Below are 24,662 nucleotides of genomic sequence, written 5' to 3'. Positions count from 1 at the left end.
TTTGTGTTGTTAGGAAGAGAACACCAAGTTAGTAAGGCTGAATGTTAGACCAGTTACCTATGTGGGTTTTATTCCTAATACAGTTATTTTCTTTCTGAGAGGTAAATTGCTAGCTACAAATGCAGAGCTTTTTCCTGTAATGTATTTTAAAGGAAAGATTACTTAATAATATTGTCACATGTGAATTGTGGTGCAGTAATTTTTCACATACAACAGCAGTAACATCGTGACAGTGAATATCTGGCTATGATAATGTATTATACATTTACTTATAAACAGAAGAAAATGATAGCAGACTTCACAAGGTATTTTAGCACAGGATTATTTGTGTGTGACAATTATGCCCCATTGCAAACTTGTGTTACATGACAGTTTGTTTGTTTTGTCATGTTTGTGGCAGAATTTCGCCATCAGATGCTGAATCCACAGCAAGTGAACAATCCAGCGGGAGAGAGACAGGAGAAGAAAGTGCCAGACCATCAACTGCTGCAAACGAGGGCAAGCCACGCAGACCAGTGAAGAAGGGTTTGTTACCTGGTTTTTTTTTCCTCCTTGTGTGCTCTTGTGCTTTACTCAGGTTGAAGAGTTACTTTTGGTGCTGTAACTTTTCTAAACTCATCTTTGGCCGTTGATTTTTCTGCTTCTTGCTGCAGAAAATCCCTTCATATTTGGTTTAGTTTCTTCTGTTGAAACTGGGGAGCTGTACATTCCTTTCATTCCATCAAGCTTTTGAAACAAATGGCTTAGCAGGAATGAATCTTGCCTCCTTTTGTCCCACACACACCCCCAGTAAAACTCTGTCCTGCCAGGCCTAATTGAGTCTCCCGTGGTAGCAGAACTGCTGACAGTTACATGGGCAGTAGAGGTCACAGCAGGACTTCAGACCACGGGGGTGTGTCTGTAACAGTAACTTTGAAAAAGTGATATGAAAAATACATCAGAGAGATCGAAGTTTTACAAATGAGTTGTAATTCAATCATCAAAATGCCTGCATGACTGTACATTAGAAAAATCAAAATTCAGTGCTACTGTGTAAATAACACTGGTATTTTTTAATAAAGAACCTTCTTGTTTCCAGTTAAAATGCCACTATTTTTCTTGGAGGTACTCTAAGATATATATATTTTTATATTTGAAAAGATGGGAAAACCTCTCAGGGCGGTTTGAGTTCCTCCAACCTATCTGACTTTAATTCTGTTGCTCTGTTTTAGTGTTCTCCCATTTCTTTTTACCTGGGAACTCCAGATTCATCTCTTCTGTCTGGCTTAAAACTTTATGTAATATTTAACATTTCCTTTTGGTGTAGAAATGTTATGTGTTGCTGCATCTGAATTACCTGGTAAAGGCAGCGAGAAGACTATGTAAAATGTGTCCTTTCTACCTATCATGCCCTCACTGGGTAAAATGCCCTATTTTTTCAGCATTTGGTGCCCCTGGTTTGCAAATCATAGGGACTATTCTTAGCATTCAGAATTTGAGGCAGTGTCTGCAGAGAGCTCTCTACTAAATCGGAGATTCATTTCCTTTTTTGTGCAGCTGAGATTTGGCAGTTGGATCCAAGTTCATGCATCTCATTCAAAAGTAAATGCAGTCATCTTACTGCTGTGTTTTTTTTCCTGTTGCCATTCTAGCTAAATTACTTGTCATAATTACTGTGTTGTCTCTTTTTTTTCCTTTATGTTGTCAGGAGCAAACAGAGTGGGTAAGTAACCAGAGCTGGTAGTTGAGTACAAATATGAATAGGGGTGTTGGGGTAGCTGCAATTATGTCTTAAGGATGGAAGAGTTTGTCTTCTGAGTCTAAGAAAATAAAATTGCTTTTGAGCTATTGAAGTATAAAAAAAGTCTCAGTAACACAAATTATAGTAATCCAGCACATTTTTCTAATTTTTTTCCTCCCAATTCTTTCAAATTATTGAGGAAAACATCACTGTGAAAGAAGCAAAACTAATGCAGCTGTTGATCCTGAAACCAGCTTTGTACAAACAAGTTGGAGAAAATATTAGAATTAACGTAGAATTAATTAACTGGAAGCCCAAGAAAAACATGAGCTACCTGCAAAGAAACACAAATATTTTGTTGTGAACTAGTGTTTTCTCTGCCAGGATTGAGACATGGCAAACATAGGGCAGGAGAAAGCTGATGCTGTCTTTGATAATGTATAACACATCTAGTGAGAAAATAAGGACTGTGTCCTCTGATAGCACTGACCATCTTCTAGCAGCCAACTGTCTGTCTGTCCTTCTGTGCTCTGCTGCTTTCCACTGGTGGGTGTAATGAGTCATCAGCTGCATCCTAGGGATGTCACTTACTGGGATACAAAGAAGCTGTGTGAAATTTATCTCTAATTGCATACTCTGGCATGGTTAAGATACCAGTGGATGAGTTGAAGAATCCCATTGACTTGGTCCGATTTTGGATGAGGCTTCATGCACCTTGGTTGCTGTGTCTCTCAAGGGTGCAGCAGGCAGTAGCCTTTCTCTGTCTCCAGCTGTATTGGTTTTCATATGAAATCATAGCTTCCTGACGTTTCAGTTCAGTTAATGGTTTCAACTCAGGGAGTGATGAGCACTGATCCTGGCATGTGACCTATATGGACTGGTTGTTTAAACATGATCTGACCACTATTGAGGTATTAAGTACCTCTCCATTATTTTTAGCCTCAGCTGAATTACTCTGAAATCAAAATTTCATTCATGTATTGCCATCTGATAGCTTTACAAGGAAGATTTTCTAAATGTGAATAATAGTGTAATATAAGAACTCTGAATGAGTTCTTATATTGAGAATTAAATTGAGTTCTTAAATGAGAAATTATGCTTATTCTCTGTCAAAACTTCTTCAGGACCTCGTTCTTATGTTGGGTTAGAAACCATTTCTCCTTTTGTTGTATGTAAACAGTGCTGTGCTGTTCCTGACTTCATCTACTTTTCTGTACTTCCATCTTGGTTTGTATTTATAGACACATTGAGTCTAGACACACAGAGAGGATTTAAAGGTCATACGCAGCTTATGAGGGTTTATTGTGTGTATCTTTTCTGTAAAAAGGAGTAACATACAATGTTACTGTAGAACCTTACCAAAATTTTTCAGTGCGACTTCTGTTTTATCAAATGAGCTTAAGAACCCTTTCAGCTAAGAGGCCCCTGCACTTGTTTATGTGTGAACAAGTTCAGAATGAAGTTAAAAAGATTCAGAGTGAATGCTCAGTGTAATTGAAAATACTGGAGCTCACTAACCAAGTAATACAAAATTTATATCGGAGGTCAGTGAGCTTGGGAGCGGCTGATAGAGTGAAAAGGTGAGGAAAAATGACTCATGTTTGGGGAAGATGGATGCAGAAGTTCAGATTTCTATTGACTACATGTTTGCTCTGAGGGGTTCACACTAACTCCTTAATATATCTTGTGCCCCTCTCTGTGAGAGGCAATGCTTGCACACTTCTGAGAGGTGCATGAAAATGGGGCTGTGAAGACACCAAATGGTTAAGATGATACAAATAGCTACAGAAGAGAGATGGATGTTTCATTTAGGCTCTATGTCTTGCAAAACATTTGGGACTCAGAGGTCTTGAATGGAGCTGTTTACCTTCTTTTTAAGAACACTTGTGCAGAGAAATCACATTTATAAATGATGCATGCCTTTTGTAAATGTGTATGTTTGACAGTGCTTTGATCAAGTCTGAGAAATATGAATAGGGATTTTGCTTAACTTGTGGCCAGACTGCTTTCCAGCCCAAAAGTAGTATGCTGTGAATATAATAAAGCATACTATTTCTTTCTTGTCCTGCTCCCTTGTTGTGCTGGAAGAAGCAAAGAACAAGTCATATACTGTGATCTTCCCCAAAAGAAAGGATTCACTCCTCTTCTGAACCCTATCCTGCATTACCAGCACATGTTGCAACAGGATCACAGCAGGGACTATTTTATTTCCCTTCCTGTCTGTTGTAGGTGGATCATGTTGATCAGCCATTGATTCTGTATCAGAAGCAAATCAGACTTTCCTCCTGATTTGAATATTGAGAACCACATCCCCTTATTAGAAGTCTGTGGAAAGATGTGGTGCTATGTCCCTCAACACTGTTGTGTTCCTCCATAAGGAGAGTCACGAGTCTTGATCTCTCATTGCTTTTATTTCATGGTGAAAAGTAGTTGGAGAACGTGTGGCTTTATCACGTGGATAAGACAAAAGGTTATTTTGAAAGTTTTCAGTAGCTTTTGCAAGCCTCATCTGCATAACAGTTTCTGATTTAGGTCTAACTCAGATAAAAAATTACTAGATCTGTGCTTAACTGCAAATCACTGGGGTGATCTTGTAGATTTCAAGTCTTTTGAGGGAGATGACCCATTTCTATTGAAGTAATTAACTGTTGGCAGGACCTGGGTGCACTTCCATGCATATTGGTTTTCATAATATCTTTTGCTGATTGTATTTGAGTTGGTTTAACCTCTTCAAGAAATTACAACATGACAGTATTTATGCAGCTTGTTTATTATTATGTGAACTATTTATCCTGTCACAGAGAAAAAAAATTTGCTTTAAAAGCGTTGATCAGTAAAATGCCTATAAAATTATTTGTGTTTTGTGCAGATTTCTAAGGAATTTTTTGTTGGTTCCTGTCTCACTCCTATCACTTAAGAAATGCATTTTCCATTGAGACATCTTTCATTGCTCTTTGAACCCCCATTTGAGCAATTTGCATCTCCTTAAGTACTGATAAGAAGAATCATTAGCAGAATGTACTTAAACAGCTTTTTATGCAGGAAAGTAGATTGAGATTTTGGGGGTTTGCAAGTGCCAAGAGCTTGATTTACAGAAATAAAGAATGACAGCTCACCTTCTGGAAGTATAATGGGAAAATGTTTATAATTTGCAAACCACGGGGTAAACTTGTTGTATGTACACTGAATGTGAGTCAGCTGGAAGGCCTGTAGGGCAAATTAGACACAGATGGAAAACAGGGCATAGTTTTGTAGCACAGCATCTGTAGAGCTTAACATTTGACTGTGATAACCCTGGCAGCACTGCTTCACTCTGTATCGGTTCTGATAATTTAGGACCTCCTCAGACCAGCAGTGGAAACGAGCAGCACTCCTCAGCCTCTATCTTTGAGCATGTGGATAGGATGTCCCGTTCCTCAGATGCCAGCAGACGGGTCCCCAGCAAGATCCAGCTGATTGCCATGCAGCCCATGGCAGCACCTCCGGTTCAGAACTCCGTGCTCTCCGATCGGGTAGCAGAGACCAACAAAATTAATAAAGAGGTATTTTTGAAAGTGCCTTGCATGTTTTTGGAGGATTCTATGCCTAGCCAAGTGAAAAGTGTCCAGTTTCTTGTTATCAGGAGTTCCTTGTAAATTCCTTGACAAGTTACAGGAATAATCCTGTTTCCATCCAGAGAAATTATCTGGCCTGTTTTTAAGAGATGCCTAAACCAAAATTTAAACACAGAGAGCATCTGGTGGTCAGCATCCTTGTGTTAGCATCCTTTGCTAGTCAGCAGGTCATGAATTAAAGACAGTTGTGCTAATTAATGTGTGAGAATTGGAACATATGGCCCACCTTGGTTTTCATTCTACACTATTCTTTTACTTTTCAGGACTGAGGATGTTGATTATAAAAAGAAGTTATCTCAAAACATTCTGGGGTGTGAATTTGCAGCCCAGTTCATTGCTTTCAACTTCTAGTGTGTTTACCTGACAGTAAACATAAAAAATTTCCTGCTTTCTCTGAGGCTCATGTGACTATTAGCAGAACATGAGCATGCCTGGGGCACGAGGAGAGGTGATGCACCATAAAACCACATCATACACTGCCTACAGTAGCACCTACCTGCATCCTGGTTTGGTGTAAGATGACATTTTTTCATAATTCAGAGTGGAAGATTACTCAAACCTGTAACTGAATTTTGATTACTCAAACCTGTAACTTTGTCAAGAATCTGTGTTTCTCAGTACCTTACTAAAGAGAGGCAAGTATATATCTAGGATACTGAGGCAAGAGGATCCACAAAACAGAAATCTGTCTGTATGGGCAGAAGACATGATTCTAACTATAAGCATAAAGAACAAGTCTGACTTGTGTCCTATATATGCTTTTATTTTTTCGGATTTTCATTGGAGAATACACAAAAATCAATTTTTACTTGGTTCCTAATTTGCTGATGCTGATGTGTTCCAGAACTAGTCCAGCACAGGCAGGCAGTTGTTGCTACCTAGTCTGGTGATCAAGTGTTTACCAGTGATGGGAATCATTTCAGTGGGTTTTGGGCCAGGAGTTAAAAGTGTGGTGTTACAACAGCTTTATCCAGATAATGAGATGTACTTCATGAAATTTGAAAAAAGGTGGGAGAGAGGCATGAAAATTCAGCCTCCAGAATGATGTAGAGCTGGTAGTACCATGTTCATCTGGGTATCTGAGCCCTTGTGTTGCTGCTGTGTTCCTGCATAGCAGGAACATGTCAGCCTCTCATGCACAGCAGAGGCTCTGAGTTATGAGCTCAGTTTGCTCTTGAAGTTTTTGCTTCTTATGTGATGAAGGTCATTAAAGGGAAAGGGTGGCAGATTTTAACACTGTTGATCAAATATCTATCTGTTTGCCTAGCATAGCTAACTACAGACTGGTTAGTCTTATCTTTTCAGAGCGGTGTTTTGTCTGGCAGACAGGAGGAGTTTTTTGTGTTCCTCCTGCCTTTTATTAACAAGCAGCCACTTCCCTCTAATTGCACCTGCTGTGCTGGCAGTCGTGCTGTGTATAATAGTACATCTACCTGGGGAGACAATGGGGAGACTGTGAAATATCCAGGAAGGAAAGTGTGCTCATAAATTGTGTCACTTATTTTAGTCCTTCAGAGATTTGGGGGAGGGAGGCAGGGGCAAGCTGAGAGGTGGGGAGGAGAGGTTTACAGAAGAGCAGCAAAATCCAGTTTGCAGAGTATACAACTGCAAAAATATTCCTCCCTTTTTTTTTTTTTTCCTTCTCCTTCCTGAAGATACAAACAGCCCTGAGGCATAAATCCGAGATCGAGCATCACCGCAATAAGATCCGCCTCCGTGCCAAGCGTAAAGGGCACTATGAGTTCCCAGTGGTGGATGACATGGTGGTGGTTGACTCCAAAGAACAGCACAGAATATATCGCAAGGCACAGATGCAGATTGACAAGATCTTGGACCCTGGAGGCAGTGTGCCTACTGTCTTCATAGAGCCTAGGAAGAGGTAGGGATTTCAAAGATGGAACAATTTTCTTCTAGAGTCAGTGCCCTGCATCAAAACTGTATTTCTTAACTGTCAGAGCTGGAAATCATTTTGATCACTAGTTGAATTTGAGTTATCTAGGTGAAAAGGATTGGGTTGCTCTATACACTTTTATTTATTTCAGTATATGCTACTATGTTTTGATTTCAAATTATGTTTTTACAAGTTCTCAGCAGTGAATTCTTGATAAGTAAGCCCAACTGTATGAAAACAGTCTTAAAACAATTTAGTATCTGCTCTGCCATTTGTTTGAATAATTCTTGTGTGGTGTAGAGGGATCAGAATTGCAGTATCAGCACTAAAAGAGAAACCTGCAAATAATTAATATGCAAGTAATATAACCATCAAGTAACAATATTTTTATAAAGTAGGAGGAGGGTAGAGGAATATGTAAAATAAGGAAAACCCTGAACAACGTAAAAAGCATGAAGATTCTGAACGTTAAAGGCAAATTCACAAATCAATGAGATTACCCAGAGGGAATACATAAAAGGTTATAAGGCACATCTGTCACCTTCACAGATCTGCCTTCCTAGCCTTGTATTTGCAAAGAAAGTTTTCCCTGTGTTCTGTTTCGGGCTTATGAATACAGGCACTTTGTTCCTGGAGCACTGGTGCCCAGTGGGTACTTTTGCACTGATAGAAAGTAGCTTTTCTCCAGTGGGTTCCTCAGCTGGTTTACCTGGTGGGGTTAAACCCTCTTTAGCAAGCACAAAGCCTTGTTGGCAGTGTGGTCTATCCTGGAGCTGCAGATGTGTCACACTTTGGGCTGGAGAGCTGGAACACAGGCAACCTGGACAGGTGAGTGCAGGAGGGTGGTGACTCCGGAAAAAATTTAAGAGAAGAATGGGATGTTTCAGAGAGTTGAGTGTTATTAAGAGAAGCTTGAGGAAAGAGATTTAAGCTACCTAATGGGACTGGCATGGAAAACTGGGAAAAGGAAGAGAAACGGTGCTGAGGCAAGGATGACTTGGAGGAAATGGGTAGAGGAGTTCAAACATGAGAAGAAAAATTTCAAAAATAATTGTGATTATCTTAGTCTGTCTCTCTCTCTGCTTTTTGTTTTTTTTCCTGTTAAGTTCTCGTGCAAAACGTTCTCCCAAGCAGCGCCGTCGCCATCAGATAAATGGGAGTCCAATTGATGCCGAAAAGGACAGGTTAATCACAACTGACAGTGATGGGACATACAAAAGGCCTCCAGGAGTCAATAATTCTGCATATATTGTATGTATGTCTCTTGAATAGGAGGAATGTTCTGATAATGATGACAGCTGTGACATTTGCAGGTTTTTGGCCTTCTGTTTGTGGTCCATATGATACGGTTAGTTTCAGTCATGCAGTTAGCATGTAAATCTAAGTGAAATAAGGATTTTATTAGCAGTCTGTCATTTTAAGCAGTAAATTTCTGCTGAATATTCCTTGGTATTACAGAGGCCAAGAACCAAAGCCTTGTTTTCATTAATGCCACTGTGTTATGCACATGAAAGTGTGCTTGACATATTCTTCCACAATATCTTGAACACAGTTTCACTCTTGTCCAATTTGCTGGATGTTATAAATTCATATATTACAGCAAATTTCATCCTTTGGTCTTACAGAGTGGAAGACTCAGGTCTTTTTGTGAGAAATTTTCCCATCTTTCAAATGCGGCAATTAATTATTAATGATAGAGAAACACGTCTTTGTACTACAGCAACTTGAAACAATTCTAGTGCAATGTCTTGAAAATTAATTTTGTCTCACATCTAAAAAAAGAAAGACGCTGGAGAATACTTCTGTTCAATCATATCTACATCACAAACAGTACTTAGGCGTCTTTAACCATTTCTAAGCAGTTTTCGCTAAGCCAAATGCTAATAATGGAAGCCCCTGGACAGTTCTTATCTTTAAAGATGGTTTAATAATTTTAAGAATTTCACTGTTAGCTGCATATGCGGTCAGGTGACTCTGATGTCAATTTCCGCAGTTTCCCTTTGCCTTCAAACATCAGTGTGATGATTTTAATGTCATGCTGCAGTAGAATGAATTATCATCTGAAGCTGTTTAATTAAGACATGGCACACAGCAGGCTCAGCCCCTTTGGCATCTGCAGTGAGACTGCTCAGAATGCTAAGTTCCTAATAAAGTAGGCTTGTGCCTCTTGACAACTGATTTTGCAGTCTGCATGCAGTGGTAAGAATGAGCTCTGATAATAAGTCTGCTGCTGTAAAGGTTGTTTAATTTCCTCTCACTGATGAACAATAAGCCCATGTGGTAAGATCCCAGGTAGTAATTATGATGCATGCCTAAGGTATGGCTGCAATGAAGCACTTACATGAATCCCATTCAGGTGATGCACCCAAGTTCAAGCTCCATGCAGGTTACCACTTAGTTCCTCAACAGCTTCCTTTCTGTGTTTTTCTAGGAGGTGATAATTGCTTAATGTTACTGTTGATGTGGTCAGTTATAAGCTAAAGACTGAATTAATTTCTTATAATTGCAAAAGCTGCAAAGAAGTCATAGATGTAGAGAGAGATGATTGGTTTTTTTCTGGGTGGAGAAATGCTCTCTGCATGAATTCATTATGTTCTTACAAACCACAAGATTTCTGTTGTAACTGAGTAACTCCTGCCCAAAGCTCTGCTGCCTTACCTGAGATCAGAATCCTTCAGATCACACTGAATGAAGTGTTTGAGCTGCCAGTGTTACATATGTGCATGCAGCAGCGGGGACGGTAAGGGCAGGTGCCGTGGTTCTGGTCAAGACAGTGTTGCTCAGACTGAAGGCCCATCGGGGCTTGGAAGCCAGTTAGATCTTCTCTGTGGCTGCCCTTCACCTTCCTTCTGTTTCCTCCAGTCCGACCCAGACTTGCCTCCCGAGCCCCAGACGTCATCCTCGGCGGATCTGGGGAAGTTCCCGGGCTTGCCCCCGCACGCGGTGTCGCAGTACGTGCCCCCGCAGCCGTCCATCGAGGAGGCGCGGCAGACCATGCACTCGCTGCTGGACGACGCCTTCGCGCTGGTGGCTCCCAGCAGCCAGGCCGCCAGCTCCACGGCCGTGCCTGCGCCCGGCGGCTCCGCAGGACAGCCGGTGAGCAGCTGCTGGGCAGGGATCGCCTCGGGGGCCAGCTGGGCGGTAATCAGCGCGTTGGGGATGCAGTTCAGAGCAGTGCATTTGGGGGTGCAGTTCAGCGCATTGGGGATGCAGTTCAGAGCAGTGCATTGGGGATGCAGTTCAGCGCAGCGCATTGGGGATGCAGTTCAGCGCATTGGGGATGCAGTTCAGCGCATTGGGGATGCAGTTCAGCGCATTGGGGATGCAGTTCAGTGCATTGGGGATGCAGTTCAAAAGGTGTCTCTGTGCATGGAGTTAGCACCACTTAAGCCACGACCGCTGTTGTGCCCTTGCTATCAGGGCTTAGCACAAACGTGGAACGTTCTCAGAACAAGGAGAATTCAGAAATGACTGTCACAAGATGGGGAACTTGCTTTCTGAGCTGTTAGGTTCCTTTTCCCATCTCAGCCACAAGAGAAGACAGGAGTTTTCCTTCAGGATAATTTCAGTTCTTCTCAGTTAGGATCTTTCGCAAGTCAGTCTTGCTCTGTCTGAGAGTCAAAACCTTTTTTTTTCTTTTAGTATATATGGTAGTTCCTATTTTGACAATGAACAAAAGAATGTATTTGGCATAGGTCATATTTTTCAGCAGGATATCTAAAAGCTTTCAGGAAGTGAGGGATAGGGAAGCAGTGTTCCTGTGTATGAATTTTTTTGTTATGATGGAGCACTGAAACACATGGATAATCCTGTCGGTCATCATAAGTTCTGATGAATCTGAGCCCTGTGGTCTCTCTGTGGTTGCAGTCTGATGCTGTTTGAGGTCAAAAGAGATTAAAAATGCAAAGCTTGGTTTTTTTGCTAAGTAGACATTGGAGCAACTCTTGAACTTCTGCAAGTGAGAAAAAGTATTTCTGAAAGGTTTTTAAATTAAGACTCTCCTCACGCAGAAGAGACTGTAGCTGCTGTAGCAGTGATTCCCAGATCTTCTTGTGCTCCTTTGTTTGTAAAACTTAAATTCTTATGGCTGCCATCAAGTCCTACATACAGGCTTAGTGATCTCTGCCATTCATCATTTAAAAGGCTGACCGTGGAGTTCCCAAGGTATGAATTTTGATTTTAATTTGGTGTTTTTTCTCATTCTCCTGACAGAGATACATGGAATTTGGAATGACTCCACCAGCAGCACCAGGTCTCCTACCGAGGTAGCTTTTTACTGATCAAATTATCATTTATTATTTTCCTTGCAATTACTCCAGATTTCTTACTGGCACTGGTATATTATTATGCAAAGTACTGTATAAATGAGAAGTAACAGGAGTCCAGATCCAGTCTTTGTTATTTATTTATGAAGCATAAATGACATATGCATGCTGTATGGAATTCAAGCCTCTGTTTAAAAGAAATGTGTTTCTAGCCCCTCAGCTATAGCAAAATCCTTCCAATATTCAGTAAACCACTGAGTATGTGCTTTTGGAGAGCCTGAAACAGTTGCTCAGATGCATGTAATTCTCCCAATACTCTTGCTTTCATCTTGTTTCTGTATCCTCAGGGCAACACTTGCTCACAACAGCTTTCATATGACTAACAGATTCATTCTATTTTTAACCAAGTTGAGAATAAATGACAGAGCACAGTGACCCTCACAGAGAAAGTCTGCCTTGCAGCCCTATTATGATAAAATCAGGGGGAGAACAAATTTTCCATCTTCTCCTGCCCTTGCCATGAGAGAATTGTGTAAAGGGGAGAAAAGGGTTGTCCAGGTGATTGTTAATTTCACATTTGGTTTGTGTGTTTTAACCACATCTGAAGTTGGACCCGTGAGTCATGGTACTCACTGGGGTGAGACTTGTCTCACCCTCTCTAAGCTGCTGCAGCCAGGCTGGTAAAATGGTGGCCTTGTGCTGCTCTCTCATTACCTTCTTAGAGTTCACCATGTGAGATGAAATCCCACAGCTTTTCATGTCATTCATCAGACTTCACCTGAAGTCTTCACTGCCTTGGAAACTGGATGGTGAAATAGCTGTGACGAACTTTCCTTTATTTATTGTTCTGCAACCTGATTTTGGGAAGAGCAAGTAGAAAAGGAGGAGTTTCTAAGCATCTTGCATAATTCTTGGCTGGAGGTGACAGTTTCAGTGTGAGTAGAGCATACATGAAATGGCACATAGTATGTACATATTCAGGGAAAACGTGATAAATTAATCATGAAAGAGCTGTAGTTCATGTTAATACACCTGAGCAAGATAGTGTCTTCACAATGCATTTTTTGTTCAAAAGTTTATCATTCTTTGGCATAGGCAGCCTGGATTTATGTAAATCGCAAAAGTCCAAATGCTGGCTTTGCCAGTGTCAGCTGAGTAAGGTAACAATCTGCAAAGTCATTGATCTGAACAGAAAGTATTCCTCGAAGTTTTCATTGAAATAGAAAGCTTCCTAAAGCTTGTTCAATAGAAAACAAGTCATGGTTGTGCAGTGGGAGTTATTCTCAAAATATGAAGGTAATGATAAACAAATTGATAGGAGCAGTGCACCAGCTAGAGGAAGGAAAAATAACCTGAGGTCAGTGTGATTAGGTGGCATGTATCAATGTCATAGTCCATTGGGTTAAATATCCAATGCATGGAATACTAGTTGGGCGAGCATACTGTTCTCTTCCCTGTAATAACACCATCAGCATCTTTAATGGGGTGGAACCAACCTGGGGAAAAAAATTAAATGTAAAAGACCTAGGTCACATAACAGCTAGGCAGTCATAAAGGCACAATGAACAGCTTTTGCCAGGAAATGGGTATTGAATGATGCAACAGAGATAGATATACTGAGCTGTAGTGGATTAGTGGTGTAAAATTGATTCTTGGAGCAGTATCTCCTGACTTAAATGACTGGAGATAATTTTGGGGTTTTTTTGGATGTACAAAAATTGAAAGCTGAGTTTCAGTCTGGAAATAGGAAGGAGCACTAGAAAGCCTGTATGATACAGATGCAGAGCTGTATTACTTGCCATCCTCTGAAATATTAGAATAAAAAGAATACATTTACAGTAATGTTGAGAAAATATTTTCTGTTGACAACATCAAAAAATATTAGTAATTCATCAGCTTCAAAATTCCAGCTCAACACTGCAGGCATAAAGGGCGGGATGATCACATCCTTTACTGATTACAGTGATTAACATAACAGAAGTGATGTTGTTAAACATTACCTACCCATTGAAGCATTTCTTTTAACTAGGTTGTGTGGTTGGAAATGGTTTCCTCTGGATCTGCTGAGTGGACAGGTGGGGATTGTATGTGAGGGAACTGGGGAAGTTCTAAGACTTCCACAATGGGATTGTTACAGCTTGAAGCCCTTTAACCTCCTCCATCTTGTAACGCTACATGCCAAATAGCTGGTACTTTTATTTACAATTACTTGTTTGTGCTTTATTAGGCAATTTATTTTGTCAGCTTTCTTTGCTATCTGGCTGTCTTACGAAGGTGGGTAGTTTTCCAAATAAAGCTCAAATCAAGAGTAGTCTAAACTAGATGCAGTCACAGGATTTTGCAGTAAAACAAAGGGGTATAAAATTGAGATCTTGAGGAATAGGATATACTGCAGACTGTAGTCTAGGAGGGCTAAGATGCCATTGTGGTAAAATGCATGGAAAACTCATCCCTAGCCCTCATTTTGTGTAGTTCCATGTGCCTGAGCCTGGCTGCTTGTCTCACTTTGCTTCATTTACACTCACACAAATTGTGAAATTGGATGGATTACAGTTTCTGTTGTTAACTCTTTTTAGTAAATACATAACAGTGACTATCAGCACCAGCCTGATTGATAGGAAACATTAATTTCAGTACACATTGCGTTTCTTCATATGTGAATCATGCTTTGAGTCGTTTCACAAATCTTAAAGAGCACAGTTTTGAAAATGTCCTGAAAAATTATCAGAATACTTAATGAAGTAATAGTTGTTCACAAAATACACATGTAATGCAGCTTATGGTTTGGTTTAGACCAGAAGTGTGTGCCTAGAAACTCTTTGAGTAGAGGCAGCTTTGTTGCTGAGGTAAGCATTTACATCACTGCTGAAGTCTTATTTTTCTATTTATTTTATTAAAGATACTTTTTCCCCCAAGGGGAAAACAAGATCTCAAGATCTGTGAAATTTTTGTCTGCATTGAGGAGACTGCAACATGTGAAACACACTTGTGTAAAATTTTGTTAAAACGTGTTCTTCAGATGTAAATATTTTCCTCAACATTGAAGGTTACAATTACATTAAAAGGCATAAAGAACGACTGTGCAAGGCACACCTACGTTATTGTTTCTAATTAGGGATTTCACTTCTTTTAACCTTGACTCCTTTTCCACAGGCAGAACTTTGGGCCAGGTTTTCTCCCGCCTGCAGAGTTAATGCACGGAGAGCAGCCGCCCCCTGAGGTTCAGTATTCCTCCAGGGGGATGTACTCAGAGGAGATGCCATCAGTGGCACGGCCACGACCCGTTGGAAGCACTGCAGGTACACTTCACTGAAGTTAAATATGCAGGAAAATAACTGAGCCTTTTCTCTATCTGTTCTCATGCCAAGGTCGCCACTAAGATGTCATTCTCCTTCAGCTGCTACATATGATATGTGGTCCTTGTCCTCAATACCCAAAAAAAAATGATCACAAAGTGAGGTTAACTTTACTTTTTGTAGGACCTTGCAGAAAAAGGAAGTGCACTCCCTTTTTTTCAGTATCTTACAAACACTGGTTATCCCAAAGTGTGTTTTCACAAAACCCCATTTGCTAAGAATGGAAAATTGTTTTAGAGATTACAATGTATGCTAACTTTCCATTTCAAACTCCTTTTGTGCTCAATGAACTAATTTTACATCCCAAATCAGCTTGCTAAATAGCAAAAATTTTTAATACTTCTCTATGTCTATGTTTCTTTTTTTTTTTTTTTTTGTAGAATTGTGGGCATTAAAGCAGTATCTCTTGGTTTTAGATTGAATTATCTATTTCTGCTGTCCCCCATGAAATCACCTTCCCTGATCTGGTTGAGGTAATTTTGATAGCAGTCACCAATGCTGTCATGACTAAGATGGTAACATCATACAGCAGCTAAGCAGCAAACACTTTTAAGAATAAAATGTTGTATTGCTGTGTAAATGTTACAGTTAATTTTCTCCCAGATAAATATTTTCTTCCTTGAAAAAGACTGGAAATATGATCATATACTTATATGAGAAGCCCAGTTTTGATAGTTGCTCTCATCTCCCTGTAAATGTTAAATGAATAAGAATAGTAGGAATGTCGTAACTACTACAGCTTAACGATGACTATTTTATTCTCTAATTCACAGTATTGTCTAAATGTTCATATGTATTCTGCTTTAAAGTTTGGAGGTACTTAATATATTTAGTTTTTGTCCGTCAGGATAATTACATGTAAATATCAAACTTCTCAAATACTAGGGGTTTTTAGAGAAAATGGGGAAGTGATCTAACTGTCTGTCACGTAAATCACACTGTTTTTTGTCTTTTCCTCCCTTTCTGTACATACACACACTTTTATGTATCTCTGGGTTAAATGTGTTTCATTTCTAATGAATAATGAAGTATTAATAGTGATTTTAAGAATAAAAATCTAAATGACATTTCCCTGTGGGAGACAATTAATGAAGAAGGAAAGCTGGCATGTTGTTACATATCTCTTGCAATTAATGGTGGCAGCTATCCTTGCATATGTTTGAAAGCAGTGGGAAGGAGGGAAGGGAAGGAAGAGGAGAAAGGAGGAGGTTGGCTTTCAGGCTGGAAGGAGATACAGTGTGTTCTGACCTTCTCTTAGTTAATGACAGCATGGTTTAATATTTAACCACAAAGCAAAGCTGAGAGAAGCACACTCTTACGTAGTCGTGTGTTTTATTCTTCAGAGCCACGCAACAGGAGGCAGTCTGCAGAGTTAGGGTCTTGCCAGTGTGATGCAAATAAGGTGTGCCACAGAAGCAAATGTCCTCTCTTTGCTGCTGAGTAATTGGCATGAAAGCATTGCCAGAGCTTTCAGTAAGCACTGTTTGGAAAGGGCTGGCATGTTTTTGGAATGAGGAGTAACCCATGTCAGAGATGCGTGTATCTCAACCTCTTCTTTCAGTGCAGTGCCATGAAATGCATCACACTCACATGAACTGCACAAAATGCACGTAACATTTCTGTCTTTATTCCACACTGACAGCCTTCTTTCTGCTGATTTTTATTAATTGCACAGAAACAGAGCTCCATTTTCTTCTTGTCTCCTGCTTCCAACAAAGTTTTATGTTATCATATGTCTGCCCTGCAAACTTGACTGTTTATGAAGATGAAAAAAAAAAACAATATTTGCTTTTAAGGTTCTCAGATACAGCACCTCACTCAGGTGGGAATTGCTAGCAGGATCGGAGGTCAACCAGTGGAGATCCCCTCAGGCAGAGCAGGGCATGGCCAGCCGGGGGGGCCAGGGTGGCCCCAGTATCGTGGAGAGGATGAATGTGCTAGGCGAGATGCAGTGAGTACTGTTACACATTTGCATAGTTTCCAAAGTAGTGATTTGTTTGGGTATTTTTTTCTTACATTACTGTTTGGAACTTTCCCCCGCCCTGGAATACTTTTAGTTGCTTCTCTGACATTCTTTGCTTTGCTCTTCAAACCCTTGTTAGCTCTTCTGACTTCTGCTTGCTGTTCTTTCACCTTTGCTTCTCCAAATGCTTTCTCTCATTTTACCCTAACCATTTTTTTTCCTCACTTGAGGCCTTCATCCATTAATTGCAGTTCATCCAGTTCTGCTTCTGAGCTCCAGCAGAGGTGGATACTGCTTTCCATTCCTTCTTTGAAATAAGCCTCTGTATTTTGAGATCATTGTCATTAGAAAACATTGAATTAAATTGTCCCAGGCTACCATCCTATTTTGTATGCATAAAGTTCTTTTATCTTCTGTATCAGTGCTAACAGCAGGAGTCAGGGCAGCAGAAAAAGGTACATACTTGCACATAACATTGGAGGTGTTTCTAAACAAGTTACTTTCCTAGCTTAAGTCAGGAGGATGTGGTAAATGAACACATGCTTGTTTACCTGTGTTGCCCAGGCAGCCATGGTGATTTCATGTTCTTGGTGGCTGTGCTTCCAGAGGTTGACATTTGTGATTCAACCAGATGTGTGAGGTTGAAGACAGTATATGGCCTTGCTAGGAGAGAGACACTTGGCTGCTACCAGTCCCTCTTTGGTGCATTTGCATCCTGGAGCAGACTGACCTGCAGCAGGTTTATTGCAGTACTCTTGAGAGTGACAACTTTATGCTTCTTCTTTTGCTTCTTAGTTTTAACTGTCTTTTTCTGGTTTCTTCCTTGAGGAAAGAAAGTGAGATCATCTCCTTTTGCATATTTAGGGCAGTGTGGGCTCACACTACTTGATGTTTCTTTGCAGTATTGCATGATCATGACATAGCTTTGCAGAAAGGAAACACAACAGGATGGGCTTATCCCTAGATTTTGGTGAAATTGAGCTGCCTCCACTCCAGATAAACTCAAGAGGAGCAGCATAAAGTTTTTGAGAACTGGGTACACTGTTTGATACTATTCAAAAACTTCAACTGTCAAAGCTGAAAGATCTTTTTCCCTAATTTAATATGCTTTCTGTGCTTGAAACTGTGGCATTTGAATGCAAGATCATAATTCCAGTTTACATCTAAAAGAGCACTTGCATGAGAGATCTTAGTGTCTTGAATTCCATTTTCAGAGATATCTCTGGGTTACCATTTATTGACCTTTCTTTACATTTGTCTCTCTTTTCTGCAAATGGCTTTTCTACATCTGTGGGCATGTTCCTGTTCAGGTCATTTAAATCCAGGCTGTTTTTCTTTCAGTTCATCTCAGTTTAAAGATTTCCTCAGCTTTGACAGAACTTTTTGCTCACTGGTTGCTGCATTTCGTATGTTACCGCAATGCAATTGTTTTTCAGTTTGCTATTAAAAATCAGGCAAAAGGAGGAGATAATGAATTAAAACTTACTTGAATTTTGTGTCATGCAGTTATAGGAGAGCTCACGTATTGCCTGGACTTTCTTTTTCCTGTGAGCAAATTTTTTTTTGAAAGGATTCTTCCCATTAAAACAAACAGAAAACCCCCAAAACAAACAAAAAAAAAACCAAAAAGTTGTGGTCTTGTAGCTTTCTGTAGCTAAATAATTACCTTTACAGTTTGGATTTTTCACTAGGACAGAGCTCTAAATTTGTCTTTTCTCATTTTGGCAATGAGGCTTTACTTAATGGTTGTCGTGTTCCTTATGGTGCATTATTCAGCTGATTCTATGCAAACCTTGTCTTACTGTTCCCTCATTCTGAGCAAGTTTCTAAAATTAAACTCTGCATTTAGGAAGATTGAAATCTAGAGCATTCTTCTTGCACACAAACTGGAGAGGGATCTGCATTTGTCTTCCTGCAATAGTGCTTTTCCTCACAGTATCCTCAGCCCTTTATTCCTGAAGTCAATACCTGACTTGCTGCTGGAGCAGGACCTCTCACCTGTACCTCCCAGCCCAAAGCCAGTGTGCAGGGTACCATAATTCACCTTAATTCTCCATCCAGAAGAGCCAGGGCAACCAGGAGAAGGACAGCATTTTCTTAGTTGACACAAAATACAATCCTGAGCAAGTGCTCATCTGAGCAGCAGAACTAATGAAGCCTGGCTTCTTTCAGCTGGGCTCAGTGTCTTGCATATCTGCACCTCCCTCCACCACCTGGCATCGCCTCCTACCCATCTGCAGTCCCCTGGAGCTTTCCACTGTTCTCCCAACCCTTCCTGCAGGTTTCCAGGGTTTCCCCAAAGATACTCCTACCCTTTCACTCTATTTTTCTACTCAGCTGCCCACTCTAGTATCTCTAAAAAAATCTCACCAAACTTAGTTGTCTCTCGAGTCCCCTGTGAGGTCTATGCTGGCTAAGACATCCAGCAGAGCGCAGCCTCACTTGACTTTTCTGCCATGCAGAAGCAGATTCAATGATAACTAATAAGATTATAACAAATCAGATGATGTCTAATTAGCTACCTGGTTTTGTGAATTTTATGTATCTGTTCATACATTCATATATACACATGTATGTCTGGGTATATATTTATACATTTAGTTCAGTTGAAATTGGCCAGAGTTCAACAGGTATTAAATGGAGATTGACAAATTTACACTGTCATCTCATAAATCTTCATTCCTTAAGAAGGAAGAGTCAATTGAGATATTTTTTGTGAATTGTTTCATACTGCTGTTAATTATCTAGATGTTTCTAGAGAAAAATCTAAAATTTATAGCTATTATATAGAACTACGTATTTTTGCATATATAATATTATATAACATGTCTTTGTGTGTTTCTGTTAGTAAAGAAATTTTTAAAAACCAGCAAAAATTATTTCAGACTTGTTGCTCCTGTTATTTTGCTGTTGTAGGTTAGTAGAGGTTAGGTTTCTAAACCAATGTGGTATTGAAATTTTACAGGCCGGTTTAATTTTGATGCTATATATGAAATCACAGAAACATCCCTTTTCTTTTTCTGAGATATTTTTGAAAACCTTGAAAAACTTAGTGTCAAAAACAGCCACTGTGGCCATCAGACTCCCAAACTTCCCGTAAGAAACCGTTCTTACGGTGGTAATTTAGTGCAGCGGGAGATAGGAGCTGAATCACATAGTGCATTTTAATGTGAAAGTAACCTGAACATAATTTAGGTTGCTGTTAAGACTCATGTATCAAGGAGTGTTTCCTTTTAATATTTTTTTAATGTCATCTCTTCCCTATAAACCCACTGAGTACTTGTCAGGTTTGCCAACTCTAGACTGCATGTATGAATTAGTTTCAGGTTTCACTGCCAAATGAATAATTCTGAACAATCAGGAGACCCATTCTTTCCTTTCTGATACTGAAATCACCTCTCTTTTATAAGAAATAAAACAGGATGTTACTTGGAAAACCTTTACCTATCATTCTTCTATTAAAGCCTCTTTTCCCCTTAATCTGTCTCCCAGAATCAACTGTATAAAGGAGGAGTGCTGTACATGAGCTGCACAACAGACTCAGAATCTATTATTAATTCTACTTTATACAAAATGACTTAAATTTTAGTCATTTGTATTATGAGAGATGTTAAGGAACTTGCTCCCATGCATTTTTGTGTTCCCTGCACACCACTGCCACTGTTGCTGCAGGTCCCCCCTATCCTTCCCAGGCTCCGCTTTGTAATGTCTTCCTTCCCTTCCCCCTCGCTCCCAAATCCTCTTCTAGCTGACCTTGCTGTCCTTTCTTCCCCCATCAGGCTGCTCTCTCTGCTACTCCTTAAGGCTTGTTCCCAGACAAAGGTAGTGCTCACAGACTTGTGGTGGCTGTGCTCTGAGCCTGCTGCTCCCCCTGAGAGGGGATCACGTTGCTTTGCTCCCACCTGTGCCTTCCAGTCCTCTGTGTCCCGTGTTTTCTTCAGGCTGTCTCCCAGCCTGCTGCAATTCGAGGCAAGAGGAAACACTTGCTTCAGGGTTGTCAGCTGGAGTCTGGATTTTCAAAATGTGCCTTGTTTGTGTCCGTACTGGGAGTTGCTGCAGTCACCCGGTGTACTGTAAATCCATGCTTTGTTTCAGTGGAAGCAGATTGTCTTGCAGAAGGACAAGCCATAAACTCAGGCTTCTGTTCTCTGTCTCTCTTATTTTGTTAGAAAATGAATGTTACTGAACAAAGGCAGAATTAACCCCTTCCTGCCCTGAAACAATGATTGCCCCTAAGCTGGGATAGCGTTTCTCAGATATTGAATATGCAAAAATCTGATCTGTCAAAGCCTAGTAGTTCTCTTCTGCTGCTTCTTCTGTTGACAGTGTTTTCCTGGGCACAGGGTCCTCAAAAGTGTACAGTCTGACCAGGCAAAGCAGGCAGGAAAAGGGAAGGTGGAAATAGTAGTATCTCTGCTTATAAATAGTATGGAGAAATGACAGCCAGGGAAAAAAAGTGATTTGCCTGCTGTCTTTTAGGAAGTTGATGGAAGTGGATGGTAAGAGAAGCCAATTCTGTTGATTTCCAGTCCTGTGGGGTTTCTCCCCACCTCCTTCCATTTCAGTTCCTAAACATACTGTAGATTGAAAAGGGGGGTCTCTGAACTTGAGGCAGTCCAGCAATTTTGTGTAAACTTGTTGTTTTGTGCTCCATAAGAGACATCACTCATTCACGTAACAGAGGAGCTGTTGCAGCAGATATAAGCATCTTCATGTTGTTTCCCCCCCTGTTCTTTGCCTTTTTGCTTTCTTGTCTTTTCTGGGATAATCATGTTTATTCAGAAAATACAACAATGGTTTCTCCCTTTTTCCAGACGCATATGCATGGACACCAAGAATATTCCTCCTCACCAGTATTCCAGATGCCGAGGACTTCAGCCAGGCAGCCCTCAGCACCTCCTGCTCAGCTTCCACACAACAGCCTTCAGGGCCAAGGCCTTTGCTACACCACCAGTTCCACTGAGGACCTCCAGCCAGGTCACTCGTCAGCCTCTCTTATCAAAGCAATTCGAGAAGAACTTCTGCGACTTTCTCAAAAACAGACAACAGTGCAGAACTTCCATAGTTGATTTAGCATTCCAGTGCAAATCTGCCAGGTATCTGCTTCCTATGGAAGCAAAGACTTAGAGGAAATCAGCAATGTTGTTCTCACAAAGGAAGGAACTTCCACAGCTCTGTTGACAGCACTTTGGAAAAATCAAAAAAGGCAACAAAATGAGAATAGTAAGGAGAGATGGGGGACAAACAGGGAAAATCATCAGTGTCATCACAAGTAATATTAATTAATCTGCTAATATTACGGTGCTCCTCTTCTCTCCTTACCCTCATTCAGGCTAACACATAAATAAAACCATAGGTCAAGAACTCAATACTCCAGCAACAACAACAACAAAAATGACAGGAACTATCTCCAAGAATGATAGACTCCTTTTTCTAAGGAAGTAGGTGAAGTTTTTAATGAACTGAGATGACATTTTGCAAGAGATGACAAGTATTCTTATCTCTCTAGTGCTTATGGGGAACTGATTTGTGTTGCTGTTCTGCAGGATTGCAAACTGTATCAATTTAAGGGTCTTGAAGGTCCGATCTCACATAGGAATCACTTTGGTTGTCAGGAACTGACATGAATGGGACTACTTAGAAAAAAAAGTCTTTAGGAGTTACTTGTATTAAACTGGAACAATAATTGTTACAGCTCTGTGGTTCCGAATGGAGCTACCCTCTGCACTCTTCCTTGTTTTCCTTCTGGTGCTGAAGCTTCAAGTGTTCCTTCATCTTCAATGTTTGCAAAGTGAAACATTGGCCTTGTATAATTAAGAAAATATTTGTAGACTCATTCAGGCTGGAAAAAGAAAGCAAAGCATCCAAACAGAAAGGGCTTGGTATCTAATTTGTTTAAAAATTACTGAAAACTGGAAGGGGAATACTCAGCCACAGTTGAATTGGGGAAATGTGTGTGTATATCTTTAAAAACCATATTTGCATACTAAATGCTCTTGCAAGACCAGCGATAAACTATTGCCACTCTGTAGTTTGCTTTGTGGACAGAAACCAATCCAGCCTGACTGGTACAGGGTCACCAGCATTATGTTATAAATTGATGTCCTAAATCATTGCTTATGTTTGGATCTGAATAATTTTAGTGGAAGTCAGTGACAGTTTAGAGCATTAACATAGGCTTAGATTTGCAGTTTTGAGACGGTTTCTATATTTATACTTGTTTCCACTGTCCCTTTGGACAAAGGGTAAGCATTATCCCCATGGTAAGAATGGTACGTGCCATGGAACTGTTTGTCGCTGTTTTTTTCAGAGTTTTTGTTTAAAATTAGCTACGAATTTACTAATATTGGCCATTGCATAACTGTAACTGACATAATACACACGGACATTTTGCTTAAGTCACGATTGGTTGAAGTGTTTTCATTTTCAGGTCAGAGTGAACTAAAGCTACTAAACTGGCACAGAGATGTAGGGCAGGCTCAGTGTTGGTGAGGAGGCTTGGGAGCCCTACCCTAGGGCAGTGGACAGCAGGAGAATTCAGTGCTGCAGTGTAGGTGCTTCAAACACGAGCAGATTGCAGTGGTCAGGGGTCTGAGGAGCAGAGATCTGCCAGAGAGAGCCCTGGGCAGCCAGGCAGGGGCTGCATTTGCCTCGCTTACTGGCATGGAAATGGCAGTGGTGAAATACAGGTACCATAACGCCGGTGTGATGTGGTGGTCCTTGGCCACCACAGCTGCTCCTGGCTCCAGTGCACAGTTCAGTAAGGGCAACAGGACTAAGTCAGACTGAAATGAAAACAGCTGGGAGGACGTGGTGGAAGAAGTCCCCTCTGTACCTTATTCATGAAGTGTGTCCATCATACTCGTGGCTGAAACCAAAACCTCAGTTGCTTGCTGATGTGGAAAAAAGGTGGTATGTTTTCCTCTTTACCAGGAAGCTCAGTTTTTTTTCTGTTTACCTATGATCATCAAAATGCTGTATGAAACTGTTTTGAGGGGCTTAGAATAATGAAGCAGTGTAAATTAATTTCCAGTTCCCTGGCCTATGTGTAAAGCCCTCATGGGCACCAGTTGAGGTTTGAAAGGAATCAGAACACCAGCACAGTTGTAACAGCAGTACCAACAGGTCACTATGATGTGAATTTTTTAATTTTTTTGTGTGATAATTCTAGGATAAAAATAAACATTTGTTTTCTGCCAATTTGTAAACATGAATGTTGCCAATACTTCTGCAAAATGCCAGGTTTTGAAGAATGAAGAGTGTATCAGGCAGTGTTCATTTGGTCGTTTTGACAGCACTGAAGACTGACTGTTGCTAAGTGTTCCCATTAAAACCACCTCTTTCAGACCCCCTGTCCTTCTCCGGTTTAATTCTGTAGTGAGCTCAGAGACAGATATAATATTAGCACATTACTGTGACTTCATTTCAAGAAAATATGGTCTTCTAGGAGGTAAATTAATTTTGTCTGGTTCCAGCTATTTAAGAACAATATGTTCTCTGTGAAATGAGAGCTTTGAAATTTAGAGGTACTTAAGCCACTTCTCATTCGTTTTTTTGCTAGTGATGGTGATGATGCTATTGTGAAATTCCATCTTTTTATATTTGGATGTGTATAATTTCTCTTTTCAGTCCCTAATCTTACGAAGAACACAGGACAAATATGTATTTGTAAATAAAAGAGGCTTTCTGATGAAGAAAACTCTCTTTAAAACTTTCAACAGGATTTATGTAATATATAAGAAGTCAGAAAGCTGTGTTTGCAAGTTATGTTCTCAGATTGGCTTGAGACCTCATCCAGTGTCCAAAAAATTGGTATGGCCTAGTCTGTATCTTCATATAGGAAGAAAAGTAAC

The 24,662-nt window shown here is 40.3% G+C and overlaps 1 protein-coding gene across 4 annotated transcripts in view; it reads left to right on the top strand.

Moving 5' to 3' along the window:
* Positions 1-24,160, top strand: part of KIAA1549 (KIAA1549 ortholog) — a 141,004-nt gene extending 116,844 nt beyond the window's left edge. The window contains exons 12-22 of one of the 4 annotated variants that reach the window (XM_038153203.1): positions 401-525; positions 1,688-1,702; positions 5,057-5,262; positions 6,990-7,213; positions 8,332-8,476; positions 10,088-10,321; positions 11,438-11,490; positions 14,644-14,789; positions 16,643-16,797; positions 20,589-20,631; positions 21,624-21,755. In XM_038153203.1, the coding sequence (XP_038009131.1) occupies positions 401-525; positions 1,688-1,702; positions 5,057-5,262; positions 6,990-7,213; positions 8,332-8,476; positions 10,088-10,321; positions 11,438-11,490; positions 14,644-14,789; positions 16,643-16,797; positions 20,589-20,612 (1,327 nt within the window). In that variant the 3' untranslated portion in view covers positions 20,613-20,631; positions 21,624-21,755. Of the gene's footprint in view, positions 1-400; positions 526-1,687; positions 1,703-5,056; positions 5,263-6,989; positions 7,214-8,331; positions 8,477-10,087; positions 10,322-11,437; positions 11,491-14,643; positions 14,790-16,642; positions 16,798-20,588; positions 20,632-21,623 lie in introns of all 4 variants that reach the window. The other 3 variants (XM_038153201.1, XM_038153202.1, XM_038153205.1) reach the window with 3 other exon arrangements.
* Positions 24,161-24,662: the final 502 nt, after the last annotated feature.

Source organism: Motacilla alba, chromosome 1A, assembly GCF_015832195.1.
Source record: "Motacilla alba alba isolate MOTALB_02 chromosome 1A, Motacilla_alba_V1.0_pri, whole genome shotgun sequence".
Lineage (NCBI taxonomy): Eukaryota > Metazoa > Chordata > Aves > Passeriformes > Motacillidae > Motacilla > Motacilla alba.
This window is presented reverse-complemented; position numbering and strand designations above follow the sequence as displayed.